Raw genomic sequence first — 22,880 nt, 5'->3', positions numbered from 1 at the left:
CAGTGACGAGTTTATTGATGTATCATTTTGTCTAACTTTTATACTTTACTCAACACTTATATATAGTTTTACATGCACAAACTGTTCTTTTGTATTGGATGTGTACTGAATATTTGACTTGAGTGACTGCAATGGATTCTCAATATAGTTCAAATGTCACGGTCTTGAATCTAAATGTAACAGAACGGTCAAACTACAATGTAATCCCATCAAGACACGAAAAATCTGCAGTATGTCCGACGTTTGCCCAATTGATATGCATCGTACTTAGTTTTATGTCGATAAATTGACCTTGTTATACCCGAAATGATTACTATCTGGTTTTATAATTGGACATTCGGTGTAAGGTTTTATTTCTTTTTTTCTTTTAAAAAGAAAATTGTTCGTTTTTCAGTAGATTTTGTTGTGTTACTAAATTGTGATATTCTATTTATCAGTTAACACCATAAGCACATTGTATATGACTTTATACCTTTGCGTGTATAATTTTACAAGATTATTGTCTTGTTAATAATAAATCTACTAAAATTTAGATGTTTGTTTTAAATGTTTTCGAATATCTAATTGATTTATAAACATATATCAGGATGTATTGTTAAAAAACAATAAAATATCTAGAGGTCAACATATCAACAGGTATTTTAATAATATGTAAATAATTAAGTTATTCCGGTTTAAATTAAAAACTTTCAAGGATTTGCGATCAAAACTAATTTAGGGGCCAGCTGAAGGACGCCTCCGGGTGCTGGAATTTCTCGCTACATTGAAGACCTGTTTGTGACCTTCTGCTGGTTTTTTTTATGGTCGGGTCTTTGTCTCTTTGACACATTCCCCATTTTCATTTTCAATTTTATTTCAAACCAACAAACACACAAAAAAAAGGCGAAATATACCAAAGTCTAATATGAATGCCAAAGCTAAATAAGAAAAAAAGACAGTATGCAAAGCAAAACACAACAGAGAAAAACTGACGAGTGAACAGCTAGAATGTCACCAAACACTGGGGGTGATCTCAATTGCCCCGGAAGGATTAGCATGTCTTGCTCTACATCTGGCAGCCGTCGTGTTGCACAACTCTCCATCCAAATAACAATTTAAAAAAAGTAAACCATTATAGGTTAATGTACGGCCTTCAACACTGAGCCTTGACTCACATCGAACAACAAGCTATAAAGGGCCCCAAAATTACTAGTGTAAAACCTTTCAAACTGGAAAACAAACGGTCTTATCTATATAAAAAAACGAGAAACGAAAAACACGTATGTATAAATTACATAAACAAACGACAACTACTGTACATCAGATTCCTGACTTAGGACATGTGAAACATTTGCAGAGGTCTGTAATAAGAAATATTTTTTTATTAGAAATTAAGTTTCAAGAATGGCATATACGAAATGTATTTTGTATATAATGCATTGCCATCACGATAAAAAGGATGCGTAAGTTATGTTTTTATTTCTCAATTTCCTCATGAACATGTGTTGATTTTACTGGATAAAATAATTGAAAGATTTGCACTTGATTCACTTAAATTACCAATCTATATATATAATGATTAAGTGGATGGAAAAGTGAATTGCATTGTCATGCTTTGTGTGTAAGTGTCAATTACTAATTCAAACTACAAAACTTTGGAAATTCTGACCTAGGCTAACCCGTTTAACCATCAACTAATTTAGTTTACTAACAAATACCCTTTATACTTAAAAATTCATTTCACAACAGCGTGAAAGAATATGTGATGAAACTAAATTATATCTATCAAAATATGATTATAATGCGTTAAGTCTTTCTTATATGACAGATCCAATGTAGATGTTGTCTGTTCTTTGATCGGGTTGTTGTCTCTTTGACACATTCCCGTTCCCTCTACCAATCTTAGAACAAATGTAAATGATACAATGATAAACTAGACCACATTATAAACATCGAATAAACATCTCCATATATAATTTAAATCAAAGGATAAAAAAAAATAGATGTAAAACCAAAAAGTACATAATTTCAGCAATAGTCACCGTACCTGAGGAAGTTGAAACCTTAGTTTCTGTATTGTTGTAAAATTTATAAATGAACAATTCTAGAATAGTTTATTATCATTTTCGAATGTCGAGAAAGGGAGGAGAAAACACCAAAGGTTCAATCATGGACAATGAGTAGAAGAATAACAGACATTATCACACATCAGAGAATACAAACGAAAAGTCAAGCCAAATCAACAAGATTCTATACAGAAAACAAAAAATTAAACAATACGGTCCCACAAAAAAAACCTGCAGTGAACCTATGTGCTTTGGAAGGGTAAGCAGTTCCTAGTACACTTGTGCGTTCCAACATGTTTTAATGGCAAGTAAAATTGGTTGATAAATCACATTCAGTTCTGTCACAATCCTAAGACATTAGGTGTTCAAAAAAGCTTATCCATCATCAAAGTTTGACGTTAAGAACGCTACACAGCTTAGTCTGTTATGGAATATCTAGCAAAATGCCAATCTAGAATATCATTGCTCTAATAAGTTGTACATTTTTTAAGATAACCTTTCACAAAATGGTTTGTAATAGAGATGTAAGGGTATAAGTCAATGAGACGAAGAACAACCAACATAAAGCTGCAATAATATATATCTAACATGGATTTGCAGAAGAAAAGAAAATCACTGTCAAATAAATTCGTCTGATAGCCTTTACCTCCCTGTACAAATTCATATAGAAATCAGTAACTGTGAAATCAAAGCTATACTTTCATTCATCCGAATTATTCTCAGAGTAATCTCTCTTTCCATATCAAGCTAACTTAAGTCACAATAATACGATATTTACCTTGGGATCAAAACAAAAAAAAAACAATAAAATAATTAAACACATAAAAAGTTACTTTAATAAATGACTGCAAATATATAATATCAATTAAACAACAATATGAACATCTGGTCCTTTGTTGGAAGAAGTATTAAAATGAATACAAGAACGCCACATGTTAAAAAATGGTACGAAACCTTACAAGCAACTATTTAAAACATGAATTGGTTTATTCATTTAAAATGATACGTAACAAACACATGACGTTTAAAATATTGGTGTTTTTTTTCTGACTGAAATTTCAATCGTAACTCACTTCGGTTGAATATGTATAAGAAATTATTTTTTTTAGCAATAAACCTGCAATGTTTTAAATTTAATTAATCAACTTTGCGTTCCTGATTTGAACTTTGAAGAGAACATATTAATCCATAATCTTTGAACAATATATTGAATGATATAAAGATGTTTTTTTTTTTTTTATCTTAGTAGAAAAATGGTTTCATACTCAATTAGAATGACATAAAGGCAATAATATTTAAACAATGTTCAGATCTCAGCCATTACGAATTAACAAATCAAGACCAAAAAAATACCCACTGACAACTACAATATTCGATAAACTACAAAAGAATGTAAGCGGGGTTTGCCTGCCATATAACCGTATCTTTCTGTGTGTTCATCACCCGTCATGTCAGTCCATACTCAGTAACAGTTTCACAATAGGGAATAAAACACAATCAGTAAAAGTATAGATCATGCGACTTTTCTTGTATCTAAAACATTTATGATAACGAAAGCAGGTTGCCTTTTAAGATGAGATACCAGACACGTTGTATCGGTCAACCATGTTGTGATGGTGACTCTCAAACTTATACAAGGGTACATTTCAGTCTTTCCTCTTATTGGCCCTACTGTAGCAGTTTCTCGAAAGGAACATCCATGTTGATTCAGTCCATAAAATGTAAACATGCGCTGGCGAAACTTGTCAATTGAGATATGTGAACACCATACTTTGTGGGCATAGAATATGTTTCTGCTAAAACTTGGACGTTGGCAAAGGCTGCAATCGTTTGTTTATAAAGGTGTGTATATGTATGAGGAAATTACTTTCTCTACGAGTCATTATGATGTTCATCATATAGAAAGTTTGTAATTAGTTTTTAAAGGTACCAGGTTCCTATTCTGATTCCCCAGACGAGCGTTTCTAACTTATAGTGTTAACCTTCTACCTTAACAAACTTTTCCTTATTTAGATATTTCCAGATACAACAATTATGAGTCTTAAGGTGTTGTTAACTAGTCGATTGATATGTTAGTTAGCTATCATTTCCTAATATTTAACCACATAATTAAACATGTGCATATTATAATAATCCTTTCGACATGAATATTTATAACATTTTAATGTTAAATATCTTGATTTTTTTTTTAATTTAAATTTTATTTAATAAGAGTGAAACGTATTTACTTTTACAGAGTTGGTAGACGGTATATTTCTGGCATAAAATAAATACTAATACAATTCACATCATAAGTGTATATTTTCATATACAAATATTTGGAAAATATCCAAATCATTGGTTAATTGGGGTTTTAATTAAGAAATGTTCGTTTTTCTTAACCAATTTTATGCTGTTTAAAAATTACATAAAAAGAAGTTCGAATATACTTATGTGACTTTACAACATACACAAATTCTGTAAAGTCATACTTCAATTGCTAGTATTAGCTTGAACGACATAATCCAGTCGAATACCTCCTATTTTTGTCTTCTTCTAAATTATCTCTCAATTATAAGTATATTGGAAAGACCAAGCAGGTTGGTCGATGCATACAATTAACAATTATGACATTGATACTCTATATAACATGTATAACGCTCTGTCAACATTGAAAGTCTCTAAGACATTGAATTTGTATGGCTTTGTATTATAATTTTTTTTTAATCCCAAACACAAAACGTATGATGTTGAACAAACATGATGTGATGTTTTCATGTGGTAGACCATACAATTACCTATTTCAAAACTTATCAACCTCTGGTTATTGCTGAGGGTTATTGTCATAAAAATCTAATGAACGACAAAATATTTCACTTGATTATTGAATTTTAAAAGGTTTTAAGACATTAAAGTATATATTGATTGGGCAGAAATCATCAAATGGTCTCTGATAGATTACATAAATCAAGCCGTAGGAGATAAACGATTGATATGTAACGTTTTAGCTTTTATAAACCTAAAATTTACATTGCTTTCAACTAACGCCGTTGGAGAGATTTAAGGAGGTTTGCAACAAAATATCTGGGAATATCTTAGGTTTAATCATTATTGACACGACACACATTAAAAAAGAGCAAACAATTACTCTGCAATAATGAAGATCTGTATTCCATAGAACATACATTCTTACCAAAATACACAAATAGGAATAACAGACTGATATAACATTATTTCAAATGACGCATAATAACTCATTGAAAACTTTACTTGATACGTTTAAGGGTTTTTAAGTTAAAACAAATATACTTCAGTTAAAAAAATAGTCATTGTTTAAAATAACCTTCAATAAAGTTACAATACATGAAAACCTGTGTATTCAAAATAAACAATCATCATTAACAACAATACACAAGGCTAGAGGAAGACACATAGTTGTAAGGTTAAAACAGATAACAGCAATTATAGGCAAAATACTGGAATAAATTTAAATAGTCAACATTTCAGCAGAATATAGCACGTGTATTTGTCAAACAACGTTTTAAGTCCAGCAGATTTGTTTTCTTTGAGATTACATTCAATTACATCCATACATAACGACGTTGAAGGTATATCCTGTCTTTAACCTGTGCTCAATATCCTGATATAAGGATAAATCGTTTGACCATACTTTCTGTCTTATATAAAAAGTACTAAAATCTGAAAGAGTTTAACATTTACATTAAAAATATTTCCAATCTGTACACGTGACTTCCAAAGATAATATGAACACACTTTTCCTCTTGGGTTACAGAACAGTGTCAAACATCGACATTCCTTTAGTTATATTTTCATCCTAAAAAGAAGAGAGAAAAAAGCCAGAATTAATAATAAAATCTTGCTTAAATATCATTTGACATCGTTTAAATGTAGTAATGTTTCTAATCTTGAAATATTGTACTCTAACTGAACATAAAAAAGTCCGAACGTTCTTAATGTTGTTTGTCTGCGAATTTTTAGATTTTCTGATGTGAAAAATAAACTTAGGAGTATCAAAATATTGTAATTTCACAGACTTGTATGGATACTTGTATGATGCACCTCGTTGCAAGAATTCGGTTTTTATGTCTTTTTTCATGCATTTGTTTTCTATCATTTTCTTAAGTTACATGTAACACGTAACGAAAAAAAATGCAAAAAAAAAACCAATATTTTTCTGCTGATCAGATATTTTAGCTTGAGTTTCTATCCTTTGTTACTTACACGATAAAGTGGTTAACATTTTTGTGGAGTCAAAACTGAACTACGTTTAAGTTGTTTTAAGCATTCCCTCGGTACGGCTTCGATGACATATACTAAGTGCTTGAAGTTAATTGCATTGAGTGGTCATGTTTTTAAATGTCAAAAGACATTGAACTATTGTATATTTCCCTATAGAATAAAGATAATACATAAAGTGCTTCAATCTATTTTGTATGACCGACTTTAACTATCCAAATTGACCTTGTTTTCTTAATAAAAGTCATGGATATTATTTGACTGACACTTATTGTAAACGTCGAAGATTAAGTTTTATATTATAACTGTAAACTAGAATTGTGTATGCAATAAAAAAAAACAACAATTTGGTTGGTTCAACAGACCGGTTTTAATCAATTTAAAAGTTAAATTACAAAAATACTTAAGTCCAAAAATGTAAAACGGAAAGTCACTAATCAAATGACAAAATCAAAAGCTAAAACACATTAAAAAAAATGGATAACAATTGTCATATGTCTGACATGGTACAGGCATATTTGTTTTTGTATAAAAATGGTTGATTATGCCTGGTTTTAAAGCTGGCTAAAATTCTCAATTGTACGATATTCCCGTGCTTGCATTTTCTATCATGATTTTTTTTTATAGAGGGTTGCTGCTCACAAGGAACCTACTAAACCTAGAGTTCCAAATGGTGAAGGGTGCTATAAACAGTTTCGTATAAAAAAACTAGGGGTTATTCCCTGACTAAAAATAACCATGGAGGGAAACCCCTGTTTATTAACTCAATTGGTGCAAAAGTATCATGTTTTTTGAGTTTGATTGTAAAAAATAGTTAATTAGCTTTCAATTAAAACAGGTTGAATGATTGAAATATTTTTAAAAATTAAATTAACTTTACATGTTTTGAGGGGAGACAACTTTGCAAACATCCTGTTTTTTTGGCAGTGAAAATTGAAAACTTATTTGCAGCCACTGTAGCTCTTTTCGGAGCAGGAAACCGTACCCTGAAACAAGATTTTTTTGAAAGGCCAGGTAAAAACCTACAAATTTCATACAGTTTTGATTATGAAAAATGTGCATGGATCATGTCTTCATGTCTGTGCACATGACCTGGTTTCAAGTTTTTTCTGTCAAAATTAGAGCTTTTTTCCCCCATCTTCATTGGATGGAATGTTTTTAATATATTAAAAGTACACATTATTTTTATTTCATTATAAACTAGAGAACATTCTGATTCCAGTGATATCAAGTTTTATACAAGTATCTTTATTAATCAGTCCACCACTAAGGGTCACTTATACATGGTCCCTATAAATGTGACGTCATAGAAAAAAACTGTTGATTGCACCCTTAAAGGGACAAATATATATTATAGTGATGTTTTAGCATAGAAAAGTGCATGCGAATGGAGTAAAATAATTCTGAAAAATATTGTACGGCATGTATACTTTAATTTAAAAGCATCAGTTTGGTATATTTAATGCAAATATTACAGATTTGTACATAGCAACCAGAAATAAGAAAACCAGACTCTGCGCGAATATTGAAGTTTTTTGCATCTTTTTGCGACGTCATGATATTTTATTTAATCTCTCATATATTTGAAACCATAGGTTAAACATTTAAAGTGTAGATATTTTCTACTTTGACCTTTACTACTGATCAGTGTGACATAAATCTTAATTCATTATATTATATATTTGGTACTTTTTATAGTCTTAAAGGTACATGTGCCATTCCTAAGAAAAACACTTTTTCCATATTTTTCTCAACTCAGCTATAACTTAGTTCACATAATACTAGGGACAAAATATATTTCAAGTAACTTTAGTCATGCTTATTTCATAGTTTTTATTCTATTTATTCAAAAGAAACCCTATTTTATGAATTATTTTCTTTGTAAAACTGATGAAAATGAGATACAGGAAATGTTTGGAATTAGCTGGTTTAACTGTTTGCCACTGGCCAATATGTCAGTACTACGCGACATGAGTAAAGAGCTGTATTATTACTATTCGTGGTCACAATCCTTAAAGTCAGACATCATTTTAGTCGGTAAAGTGTACAGATTCAGAAAAGCTAAGAAATTTTAATATATTGAATATAAAGTTTTGCCTTAAAGGGACAAATATATATTATAGTGATGTTTTAGCATAGAAAAGTGCATGCGAATGGAGTAAAATAATTCTGAAAAGTATTGAACGGCATGTATACTTTAATTTAAAAGCATCAGTTTGGTATATTTAATGCAAATATTACAGATTTGTACATAGCAACAAGAAATAAGAAAACCAGACTCTGCGCGAATATTGAAGTTTTTTGCATCTTTTTGCGACGTCATGATATTTTATTTAATCTCTCATATATTTGAAACCATAGGTTGCACATTTAAAGTGTAGATATTTTCTACTTTGACCTTTACTACTGATCAGTGTGACATAAATCTTAATTCATTATATTATATATTTGGTACTTTTTATAGTCTTTAAGGTACATGTGCCATTCCTAAGAAAAACACTTTTTCCATATTTTTCTCAACTCAGCTATAACTTAGTTCACATAATACTAGGGACAAAATATATTTCAAGTAACTTTAGGCATGCTTATTTCATAGTTTCTATTCTATTTATTCAAAAGAAACCCTATTTTATGAATTATTTTCTTTGTAAAACTGATGAAAATGAGATACAGGAAATGTTTGGAATTAGCTGGTTTAACTGTTTGCCACTGGCCAATATGTCAGTACTACGCGACATGAGAAAAGAGCTGTATTATCACTATTCGTGGTCACAATCCTTAAAGTAAGACATCATTTTAATCGGTAAAGTGTACAGATTCAGAAAAGCTAAGAAATTTTAATATATTGAATATAAAGTTTTGCCTTAAGGGTGCTATAAACAGTTTCGTATAAAAAAAACTAGGGGTTATTCCCTGACTAAAAATAACCATGGAGGGAAACCCCTGTTTATTAACTCAATTGGTGCAAAAGTATCATGTTTTTTGTGTTTGATTGTAAAAAATAGTTAATTAGCTTTCAATTAAAACAGGTTGAATGATTGAAATATTTTTAAAAATTAAATTAACTTTACATGTTTTGAGGGGAGACAACTTTGCAAACATCCTGTTTTTTTGGCAGTGAAAATTGAAAACTTATTTGCAGCCACTGTAGCTCTTTTCGGAGCAGGAAACCGTACCCTGAAACAAGATTTTTTTGAAAGGCCAGGTAAAATCCTACAAATTTCATACAGTTTTGATTATGAAAAATGTGCATGGATCATGTCTTCATGTCTGTGCACATGACCTGGTTTCAAGTTTTTTCTGTCAAAATTAGAGCTTTTTTCCCCCATGTTCATTGGATGGAATGTTTTTAATATATTAAAAGTACACATTATTTTTATTTCATTATAAACTAGAGAACATTCTGATTCCAGTGATATCAAGTTTTATACAAGTATCTTTATTAATCAGTCCACCACTAAGGGTCACTTATACATGGTCCCTATAAATGTGACGTCATAGAAAAAAACTGTTGATTGCACCCGAAGTTGAAATCGTCTCGTCGTTAATTTTACGGACGCCATCACGAATTGGTTTACCGTTATGGAATAATCGTTTCACAAATGATATCGGATATGTTCCTTACGTCGTAACTACAATCTCCTTCGCTTCATAAATGTGACCTACCGAATTAGACTATTTACCGGATTTGTTATCACATAAGCAACTCGACGGGTGCCACATGTTGAGCAGGACCCTTCTAAAGCACCTGATATCACCCCTAGTTTTTGATGGGGTTCGTGATGTTTATTCCTTAGTTTTCTATGTTGTGTCATGTGTACTATTGTTTGTCTGTTTGTCTTTTTCATTTTTAGCAATGGCGTTGTCAGTTATATTAGATTTATGAGTTTGACTGTCCCTTTGGTATCTTTCGTCCCTCCTTTGTTTACCAGTCATATCAAAAATCATTATTTATAAAAATATGTGTGAACAAAACAAAAACAGACATGAAAGGTTAAACAATTTCCAAAATAGGGGAACAGCAGTAAATATTGTGTCATAATCTTAATAACTGTAAAAACAAACAAATATGTCACAGAGAAGCACGAAATCAAACGAGCTGCAATTCCTATTCTTTTCTTTTCCGACATACGCAATAGCGATTAGTTAACGACGTTTTTGAAAGTAGAGTTCCTCAAATAGTTCAAGGATATTTATCGATATATATATAAACGAGCGAGTCCCTGAAATGTAGAAAAAGTAAGCTTTCACAAAACCACCAAGGTAGTTTAGAATTTCAAACTACAAATTCTACAGCAGTAGAAGATTAATCGAAAAAAAATATCTGAAAATGTTATAAAAATATGATTTTTGGTTGTCTGTGTATGTTTATGGATATTAAAAATGGTTTTCTTGTTTATGTTTAATCTTTTTGTTTTATGCAAATATGAATACATTACTTTTCGACAGCTATCCATGAATTCTTCCAACGATATAACTCCATCTTTATTTAAATCCATTTTCTGCAAGAATAAATACAAAGCAGATGAACTAAAATAGTGTTTGTACTTAATGTAAAAGATAAAGGAGAATTATACAAAATATAATATGACACCATAACCAAACATATACCGACGAAATATGGGAATCATTGAAACTGAAGATTAAACACCATTAGCACTATACAAGAATCAAGCATAAATTATACTCCAAAATATTCAAATAAAACCATTGAGTGTTTACCAAAACAGAATGAAACATTTTTAATGTCATATTATGGCAACAATGGTTGATATGAATTATCATTGATATGGTTATAATCATAAATCAACTGTTGATCAAAATTATAAGGATTTTCTACCCAGGAATAGATTGCCTTAGCTGTATTTGGAAAAACTTAAAGACACTTTTTGTCATTAATGCTCTACACTTTGTACTTTATTAGGTTTTTTTTTACTTTTTTTATTCGAGCGATACTGATGAGCCTTTTGTAAACGAGTCTGGCATATAAAATTTCAATACTTGGATCTTAACAGTGGTGAGTTTATCAACAAATGTTCAAATCACATACATCAATTAAGAATATAAATCAAGGTAAATAACAAAATCTGACGAAATCGCATGAGTGAGGAGCGAGACATTGAGGACACATTTCCCGCCAATGTGGAAGATTATGCAAAGTGTTTTAATATGTAGCAGTTTTAAACCTGATCTATCACTTTTTCAGTTTTGATTAAATTGAACATGGTTTAAAGTATCTGAGTAAATACACAAATGTTATCATTGAAAATAACTACAGAAGGGAATAACGATACACTAGTGATAGTCAAAACAGAAAGGTCACAACCCTCCAAGAACTTTAACAGAACATATGAAGGGGACTAAAAGTTTGAAAAAGAAATTGTAACTTTGCAATCAAATATAGAAAAACTGCAATTCTTCGTGATTGGAAAAACAAAGAACACTACATTGAGATATATGGGGGAAATATAACTGGGCTCCAGTTCCAAGAAAAGAAAACATGACATATAAATCAATGACTAAATGCATTGCAGTACCAATAAATATGCGATTTCAAATAATGAATCATTTAGCAATGTGTTGTAACTACCAGACGCTGATGTGAGTTTTTGATTATTCAGGTTGCTTTAATTAAGAATAAAACCTACATTATTTCTGTCACTATAAACATTTTTGTTTATTTAAAACAATAAATATATCTTGCAACAGATCTGGAATTTTAATGATTTTAGCACTTATCTCGCCACTTTAACTGCTACTATGATAAGCATACTGAATCCTCTCCCCTGAAGAAATTCTTCAACAAAGAAAAATTAAACATAGATATTGATTCACGCAATGCAAATGTTTTGATCCTATGTATAAAGCTATGCATAAATATTATTAATTCAACATTGTAATAAGATATTGGAATGTTATTTTACATTGATATATTTTAATATATTAAACCAAAACTACGTTTTGTTATGAACATCTCTGTTCTTATAACTTATCGATACTTATTTCAAATGCACTATGTCGATTAAATTGAAAAAGGAAATAGAGAATATGTCAAAGCGACAACAACCCGACCATAGAGCAGACAACAGCCGAAGGCCACCAATGGGGGTTTAATGTAGCGAGACACTCCCGCACCCATAGGCGTCCTTCAGCTTGTCCCTTAAAATATATGTATACTAGTACAGTGATAATATATGTCATACTAAACTCCAAATTATAAACAGTCTTTTGTAACGTGTTAAATAACGTTTTTCATTAAATCTGTTGGATATGATTGACATATAATCGAGGCAGAAAGAAGTGTTTTTTTTTTTCTAAATTTGCTCTGAAACATATCATAGGGTTTAACTCTCACAAACATCAAATCCCATACACCGTGTTTCCCGTCTCAAGTTAGGATCTGTAACTCAAAGTTATATTGTGCTTTCTGCCATATTTGTTTTTATAATTGTTTAAGTATTTATCAGATGAATAGTTTTCATTTGAAATGTCTCATCATAGGTCTTTTTACATCCTACTATACTTCATTGTTTTATTTATAGTGACCTATACACAATCACATCATCGTCCTTCAGCTTCTGGTAGAAAGTAAATCAATGAGCAATCATACCATATCATCTTATTTTTTTAGTATTTTGAATTCAAAAAATGTCCAACTGCCAATCCATTCCAGATTTATTACTAGACATGGGAGATTAAATCAATTTAGATTATTTAAAATTACCAATATCTACTTCATTTTTTTGTGTTATGTCACTACGCTGCGATTGAAATTGATGAATATAAGAACTGGGAATACTATCACAGTTTATGCAAGGATTTAGATTTTAATATACTGAAGACAATCTCCTTCCACTTTAATTGAGTTTGGTTTTTGCTTGATTCCCTTCAATCTTAACTGATATGACAATGGTAAAATGAAGTTTAAGATCTTTAACATAAGTTATCTTAATAGATGTTAAACAAATGTCCTATATAGTTGAGGTATGTCCGTTTCCCTTACTTTAAAATTTTGAAAATATTTTAAATAAAGGCAACAGTAGTTAACCGCTGTTCAAAACTCATGAATCATTGGACAAAAAACAAAATCGGGGTAACAAACTAAAACTGAGGGAAACGCATTAAATATAAGAGGAGAACAACGACACAAAATCAAAATGTAACACACATAGAAACGGACTTAGTATTAGACAAAATCCTATGAGAATAACAAATATAACATCAAAACAAAATACAAAGAGGGACTAAAGATACCAGAGGGACAGTCATTTTAACTGTCGACCAAAATATCTGAACCCGGTTTTATAGCTAGACAAACCTTCCACTTATATGTCAATGAAAAAAATCAGCTACAATGACAAGACTACGTGACATGGATACAGTAGAAACAAGCGCATGTGCACTCGACACATAAAAAAGTTAAATAAATAATACAAAGTACATTACAACATGTAAACTTATAAATCTTGATAAACAAATTTAATCACCCAAATCTACATCCTTACAAAAAAGGGTGTTTATTATTTTTGTATAAAGATCAAATAAAGCCAACTACAAATGTCATGAGACGTGCTCTATTTTGCAACATTGACAACTATTCGAAAACAACAACTCTTAAAGGAAAACTAAAAATATTGTAAATTCAAATTGGACCTTCTACTAGTGACACACACCTTTGTAATGAAACGTTATAGTAACATTCACTACGACATAGACTGTACTAATTTCAACTGGAAGTCTCAAGTCTAAACCATACTAAATAGTCTGGAATTTGTTTAACCAGTTCATATAAAGAGGGTATGCTTCACATTCGACCACGTCAGAACTGTATTCAACCAAGTCTGGAACCTGAAACATTCTAGTTGAAGCCAAGGAAAATGGAGGTTGTATCACGTTAACTATAAATTGAAGGATTGAGACAGAAATATTAAGAATAGGTTAAGGGATATTTCGGCTTGATCGAGTACGGTTCAGACTTGATCTTCTATGGTTCAGTGTATCTAAGTTATTTACACTTATAACATAAAACGTACCCAGTGAAGGTTGTTCTTGCAAAAAGAGGTTTCGTAAAACTTTCAATATATTTGTATAGAACGATCGAGAGCTTGTCACTTGTTTATTGTTGGAGAATTGTTGGAGAAAGTTGTTTTCTGTAAATGTCAACGCATATGTTTCCTCCTGTGGAAACTTGCCGTTAACAATGTTATTATTAATGTTCCTGATGGAATTAGCAGTCTATACCGTTAATTCCATAAGGGACAAATATCGAGGAAATAGTATGCCACCATAGTTTATCCATTTGTAAATGATATTATAAACAAACTTCTATTTCTTATCTTGAAAAAACGCAACGCTGTGGTATGATTGCCAAAGATACAACTCTCCACCAGAGACCAAATGATATATAAATTATACAATTATACATCACCGTACGGCTTTCAACAAGGATCAAATCCATCCCACATAGTCAGCAATAAGAGGCCCCGTAATAACAAATGTAAAAAACAATCTGACGAATAAACTAACAGCCTAAATTATGTACAAACAATGAACGATTTCTTTTAGTCAATACGGGTTAATTATGTAGTTTAAATACCATGTAAATTGATTTTACCCAAACCATTTTAGAGGTCTGAATAAACACAGGATGTAATAATGATGCTTTGCAGTTGATGGAAGTTGGTTATTTGTTATGGATGCAGTTCACCTTTTAGCAAAATGTTCCATAATCAATGATTAATAATAACGTGTTATCGTGTTATATTTCATATTGCTCTGTCTAGAAATATCTACATACCTTAAACACCATTTCAACATGATCTCTTGTTGTATTTTCATAAACAGAAGGTTCACAGAATCTTCCCATTAGTTCATAGATAGCAGATATAATGTTCAACATTTCTTCTCTCGTAATTAATCCATCCCCGTTAATGTCATAAAGATTGAAAGCCCATTCTAATCGTTCTGTCATTGTTCCTCTGGCTAGCACTGAAAGTCCAACCACGAATTCCTGCGAATACAGTAAATATCAATAAGTATGTATTTGTGTTTTCTGAAAGCAAAAATTAACAGCAGCTATCGTAAATCATCCGGTTAAATTAACTGTTGTAAAAGAATGTACCTTTGTCTTTATCTCTACAGGCAGTCTAAAATAATTCATCCAAAATATCAGCCTTATAATTTGGTACGCAATTCGCGTGTTTAATCTACAAACGATTCGCTAGTGGAGACCGAATTTTTACGGATGAAAAAAACAACATCAAATACAAAGACTTGATTTATGCTTGATATAAATTTGAAATATCCGTTTAACAAGTAAATCATATTTAAAAGAATGAAAATGATACAGATTTTTATTACATTTTTCAATCTGTATTTGTTTATTAAAAAAATAAAAATGGAACTAATCTAAAATTAAATATGACTAATATACAACTGTGGTTTAACTGTTCCATGCCTATTTAGGTGATACATTTTTATTTAATTCTTAGTTGATTTATACTCCTGAAAAGGACAAGACGCCTAGCTGGTGTTGACGTTAGACAAACAAACCTTTTTGAGAAAGAAAACGAACATATCGACTTATAAGAGTACACATTTAATCTTCAAATCTCATGCAACAAGTTATTCCTCCACTCTCGACAATCAAAATCAGCAAACATCTTTCCATAATGCACCTTAAGCTTTTTGCACAATGTGTTTTTCCAGATATGAACTTGGTTCTACTTTTCATATATAACATCTACTTTTGCATAGGTCCTATTTCAGTACTTAAAACATGTAGTACGGGACATTTACTTGTAATATTTAAAACTATTTCTTTACTTTAAAACTAGTGTTATATTTAGGTACTTGTATTTTCTAGTACTTGATTTGTACTCAAAATATTGGTACAAAAATGACGCCAACAATGATCACATATTTCATGTTTGAACATCATAACTTCATGATCTTTAAAAAAGATAAACGTTCAAAATGCTGAAAATGTAACCGTGCACACAAAAATTTTTAGTACTTAAGTTTCAAGTACAAAACAAGAACTGTAAAATACAGGTACTTAAATATTACAATAATTCGTAAGTAACACAATAGTACTGAATATTAAAAGTAGATTTCCAGTACTACAGATTTGTTGTACATAAATAGTACATAAATAGTACCTATGCAAAAGTAGCTGTGTACATCATAAGATATAAATCATCTGAATGATGTTATACCATTGGCTAAAGTAATGTTATATTTCTAAATTCAAGGTTCATTGCATATGAAGTAGCATTATCAAACCGTCTCATATATTCAAAAGGTTAAACTTGTTTATTAATTAATAGAACACGAATTATAATATTACATCGCAACACACATAGAAACGAACTATAAGACTACAATCGCCTTTACCTAACTTGGTACAGGACAAAATTATCTATATTTTCATCCATTGTTTGATCTTTGAAAGATAGTTGTCTCATTAGCCAACATACAACATCCGTTTAATCTTTGAATTTTCTTAATTCCAATTTAGCTCAAATGGTCGTCCACTTGCGTTATACAATGTTAAATCTAAATACTTCGTTATTTTTGTGTTAAAAGCTTGTGCTGTAGATAAATTGGTTCATTGATAGGTGCGTAAGCTTATAGGCTATTTCGCGGCGAAAGCTTTTTAATCTAATGACAAAAAAGACGTGTTTTGAAAAATAGATGTAAAGACATTCATTATACTGAGTTTAAACAAAATGTCTCATTTAACAGTACAATTTATACTAAATCTAAGTGATGAAAATGTAATGGTCATACACACAAACCGTTATGCACCGTCGGCAACGTGCTCTATCGATGTAGCAAACTAAATAATGTAAGCAGACAAATCACATTCAATGGCAGTCTAGCTAGGACACCTGATATACAAATGCATTCCAATAGATGTTCATATTCAAAATATTCAAATTCCTCATAATATTAAAGGTAGAACAAAAAAAATAACCTAACCCTAAGGAAAATTCATAAAAAGGATTTGAAAATTTAGATGGTTGTTTCATGTTTGCTTTGTATATGGCTTTAATATACAAAACAGTCAGATAAGTTAGCTGCTAGCATAAGCTATAAAAAAAAACCAGGCCGATAATCCGAATGCCTTAGAAGGTTAGTTTAGTCTAGATCGGCAGGTCCTGGACAACTTTATGGTATTAACAAAGATCAAATATCCCCTACAGTTCAGTATGTGCCTACACAGGGCATTTACAATTTTTAAAGGAGGTATCTTCATTCAAGTCCATTCCAGTGAGATGCGCTTTAAACGAATTCCAATGGAACGGATATATTTTTCTATATAACAGTTTTCATAGAAAGAATTGAAGACACAGGCAGGATTTTCCTAAAATGTCTTACGCATTGTGGTAAGCTGGATGCAGTTCTAACAACTCGTGTTCATTTGTTCACTATTTTTGTTCTGTTGGTCTTTTTGTTCTTTTTTAGACATGGCGTTATAGATTTATTTTTGACTAATGATTTTGAATGTTCTTCTGCCCTTTTTTTGTATCCTTTTTTTTTATTCAGTTATACAATGATAGTATAACAGGTAAATATCCAAATTAAAAAAAATCATATGCAGTGAATCTTAATCTTACGGGTGATTGTATTGAATTGTGTATAGACATAAGAAGATGTGATATGGGTGTCAATGATTTATCCCTCCATTCATGTCACAACTTGTAAAAGTTAGCCATTATAGTTCAATATAGGTTTACAAAACATAGCCTTGGCTAACACCAAACAGCAAGTTCTATAGGGCCTCAAAAATGACTAGTTTAAAACCATTCAAACGGGAACACCAACGGTCTTTTCTATATAAAAAATTAGAAACGAGAAACACATCAACAAACGACAACCACTGAACATCAGGTTCCTGAATTCGGACAGGTGCAAACAGATGCATTGTATTTAAACGTTGTAAAAGGTACCATACTTCACCCTTACCTGTGACAATCGTGTAACATTTCATGATACCATAATCCAGAATACTAGTATCCATCAAATTGTCTAATGGGTCTTTGTGTGTCAAATTGACCAATTTAGTAATAAGCTTGGGTATAGAAGACACGTTATCCCAGAGATGGTTATCCCTTTAACTCCTTCAAAACTATCTTAACCAGAGGAATATATGATAAAAAGGGAATATAATACAAGCACAATAAAACTAGTATTAATATCAAAATCCCTATTACATTTATATAAAAGATACGACTCCAGACTAATCAAAATATTTATTACACAATAAAACTGGATCTTGAATCAATCACTGTCTTTACATAGATTTGAAATGAGAATCTAAATTCTTAAAAGAAAATAATCTAATAAACTGATGCGAATTTTATACACCTGCTTTTTGCAGGGTCATAACTTATGTAAAAAAAAAACCTGCACAGATATTTTTACATAAGAGACATAGTTCTTTATCGTTACAGTTATATATTCATCACGCAAATATACAATCATAGCTAACGTCAATGTTGCGGGAGGCTATAACAAAGTAATTAACAATTCGCAACAGAATGAAATTACACGATAAATTGTTCCACCTTAAAGGTTTCGATCAATCAAATTTTCGATTAGATGGTTAAAATTTTATTATATTTTTTCTATTTTTGTTCATTCTCCCTCCAGATGTTGCATGTCTTTCTTCTTTTCCTTTTATATTCGTTCTTCAGATACTAAAACCAATATTGTATATCAAATCTTAATCACATATGCTTCAATACGGCCATCAATATTGACTAGAATCTTAATAACACCATTTACATGGTCTTTGATACCACAGAAAACCCAGTAATAAACTATTGGATCTGATGATCACCATTGACTAGTTGATTATTATGGAGTTGATGGAAGTTCTTCGACATTGGAAATTTTTATTTATAGGAAATGTCCTTTGGTCATTACGTATTGATCACCGTCGTTTTATGTTTCTCACATTATAATTGGTCTATCGATTATATCAACACTCATATAAACTAAGCTTCAGTAAACTCAGTTGTATTAGATGTGGTGTACTACAGAAGCCTTTGCCGAAATAATTATCTCTGTGAAGGAAGGCAGCAGGGATAAAGTGAAACAAGATTCAAAGTGACAATTAGAACAATTTATAAGCGAAAGAAAACATTATAAAAAAGAACAAACAAAGAACGACACAAAGACAAATGAACATCCTAATATTCTTCAAAAGAATAATTGACCAACACAACCCCCACAACAACCGGCGATAAAACTCAGGAGTATCAACACATTCATCATTACTACTTAGTTTATACAAAAATTTCCCCGTACAAATGTAAAGGAAAATATGCTAAATGTGCAAACAACTAATTGATACACAGCTCTTAAAAAACATATTAACATGAGTGTGCATATGTAATTGGTGCTTATAAAAACTAATTCGGCTAAGAGTATTTTGTTGTAAAAAAAAGGTATTTTCGTTACTTTTTTAACATGGCAAAAATGTTTGCTCATATTACATACAAAAGTTTATACTAAATCATTTAAAACCAAAAAATTCCGCCCAGCAATCTATATGTATATATAATATAACACGCAGAAGCTTCCCTCTGTTAAATTTTCGTGTTTATACCATTAACAAATGCATGCACTGTTTATATCCTGTTTTGCATTCTTAACCACATTAATAGAATTAATACATGCATTTACATCATTACATCATTTTCATTCTAAAGATACCGTGCCGAATGAACATATCCTTTTGTCACAGTTTGGAATTCAATATTTGTTTCTAAGCTATGGAACCATTACGCTACTCTATAGCCATTAATAAGTTCATGACTGGAAAATAAATGTCATCTCGAATAAATTGTGTTTGGTTGCTTTACAGGCTAAAGTGATAAAAGCTTTTCATGTTCTTCAATTAATGCTTTTCCCTTTATCCTACATTACAGTAATTCGAGAGATTTTACCGACTTCATCGGTGGTTGTTTGTTATATAGTCTCCGAAATCAATACTTATTTGACAATTATCTGTAACAGTGTTATTTTACTCAGTTATAGAGTGAAATACAGAGGAAAAACATTGTTTTTTTCATTAATTATCTCTGCTGTTCGGTATTCACTAAATATTTGGTGTTTTGTAACTGTATTCCGGAATAAAAAATTTGTGCAACTTGTGTTTTCAGATGCGTATTGTTGTCTAACAGCACAAAAAAAGGCGTTATAACAGATAACATAATAAAAAAATCGATTTTAACTTCCATATATCGTAGGTTTTTAAGCTTTCATGTTTTATATTGGACACCACTTTAAGAATAAAAACATCATACTTTAGTGTTAATGGGCATTAGCTATTTGATGTAAAAAAATATATGATTTATTTTTTGTTCAATCATTTATGAATGTGTAATAGGGAAATGATAAATCGCCTTTATCTCTGAGTTTGGTTCAATTTTGATAAATAAGCAAAGAAACATAGCTGATGAATTATTATACACTTGCAAGGGACCTCATTGGAACCGTATTCGTGTACCCTTTATTCCAACCCATTAACTAAACTTACGAATCCATTAGTCGTGTTACGCAATTAAAACGAAATAAATGTCAATAATGTAGGTCAAAGAAAGGTTGATAATTTCGTTGGATGATTCTAGAATCATATTCAAAACAGTGTGGTCCTGGCCATTTATTGACGACCTAAATTATCCCATTGACTGGGACAGATTAGGTGAACGTTTGTCTGTAACGACCATTGCTCACTTATACTTATTATAGAATTTAAACTGTGGGGTCACAAAAGGTTCTTAATTCAGGAATAACCTTTATGTTTTGATTTATATTATTAATATAAATCAACACATCGTATTATTCCGGATTCGTTTTTCGAATTGCTTTGTTTATGTGTTGAAAACCTTTTGTGACCCCACAGATTCAGTGTCTTTAACAAGTACATAGTGAGCAATGATTTTTACCGACAAACGTTCACCTAATCTGTCCCAGTCAATGGGATAATTTAGGTCGTCAATCAATAGCCAGGACCACACTGTTCTGAATATGATTTTATCTTAAACAAAATCATTCTGGTAGAGGAAAAACACGACGATTAACTTAAATAAGATAAGACGGACGAAAGTTACCAGAGGGACAGTCAAACTCATAACTCGAAAATAAACTGACAACGCCATTACTAAAAATGAAAAGGACAAACAGACAATCTTCCTATATCTATAAACAATAGTACACATAACACAACATAGAAAACTAAAGAATAAAAAACACGAACCCCACCATCTTAAGTGCTACGGAAGAGTAAGCAGATCCTGCTCCACATGTGGCACCCGTCGTGTTGCTTATGAGATAACAAATCCGGTAAATAGTCTAATTCGGTAGGTCAAATTTATGAAAGGGACGGCAATTGTAGTTACGACGTAAGGAACATATCCGATATGCAACCTACGACATCAAATCAATCAGAGAGAGAAAAAAACAATTGCACGTGATCTCTAGTTATTTGTATTCATCGGGATATGTGACAGTCAACAGTCTTTTTAGACGTTCTCGATGGTTAATTAGATTAAGTATATAATGAAATACATACGAAATGATGATTTATATTATCGGGTCCTTGGATTTTTAATTGTTTATTTCCGATTTATTATTATTTTAATATACGTTTTAGTGAATGAGGGGCGATAGATACCAAAGGGAAGTCAAACTTATCAAATAATAGTACACAAGACACAGCATAGAAAACTAGAGACTAAGCAACACGAACCCCACCAAAAACTGGGGATGATCTCAGCAACCATGCGGTATCAATCTCTAGTTTTACGGGTTACATTGAAGTCAACATGAATACCAATTTACGTAGGTCGAATTATTCACTTGCAAGTAAATAATACATCATCAATGTTTCTTAGCTTATTTTGACAAAAATTAACCATACACTAGCTGCTAAGAGCGATTTTTTATTTCACTATTTTCCTTTCATTTATGAAAAAAAATCATTTTTTATATTTTTTATATATCTCTTAGCTAGTATTCCTTTAAACAATACATACAAACAAACAAAGTATGCCACACAGTTAGGCATCAATTTAAACATTAAAATCAAAATTATGCATCACTATTCATGACTGTTTTGGTACTTTTTTTATATTTTTAACCAATAATGTTTAAGGTCATACGAATGACTAAAGTTCAAATATCACCATCAAAAACCCTTTTTTCAAAAGGATTCTGAAATATAATTTTTAGTGTGCTTTTACACTTAGATCATAAACCCTAAATTACGAATCGATGCTCTATTATGAACATTCCCTTTTGTCAGTATTCATTTGCTTTCTTTTTTTGATTCATTTTGGAATTCGGTAACGCATAGTCTAACACAACTGTGGCATCCTTTGTTCTAAATATGTTTTACTTTTTATTTAGCAGCAAGTTCGTGACAGGTAAAATCACTAAATCAATCAATAACTCATTCAGGTTTAAGAGACATTGCCAATTCAATTCCGGTTTCATTTATTTTATTTCTTATCGTTTTCTGATCGTCTATAAAACTCAGCTATCTCTTATGAAGATACTAAATGTATTATGTTCAATATTTGTTCA

At 30.9% G+C, this 22,880-nt stretch overlaps 1 protein-coding gene across 1 annotated transcript in view; it reads right to left on the bottom strand.

Annotated features, from left to right (window-relative positions):
- Positions 1-2,855: 2,855 nt before the first annotated feature.
- Positions 2,856-22,880, bottom strand: part of LOC134716135 (Kv channel-interacting protein 4-like) — a 48,699-nt gene continuing 28,674 nt past the window's right edge. Inside the window, exons 5-7 of the mRNA XM_063578923.1 lie at positions 15,079-15,291; positions 10,721-10,783; positions 2,856-5,859 (exon numbers count right to left, since the gene is read on the bottom strand). Coding sequence (XP_063434993.1) covers positions 5,812-5,859; positions 10,721-10,783; positions 15,079-15,291 — 324 coding nt within the window. The 3' untranslated portion in view covers positions 2,856-5,811. The remainder of the gene's footprint in view (positions 5,860-10,720; positions 10,784-15,078; positions 15,292-22,880) is intronic.

Source organism: Mytilus trossulus, chromosome 4 (assembly GCF_036588685.1).
Source record: "Mytilus trossulus isolate FHL-02 chromosome 4, PNRI_Mtr1.1.1.hap1, whole genome shotgun sequence".
Classification (NCBI taxonomy): Eukaryota; Metazoa; Mollusca; class Bivalvia; order Mytilida; family Mytilidae; genus Mytilus; species Mytilus trossulus.
This window is presented reverse-complemented; position numbering and strand designations above follow the sequence as displayed.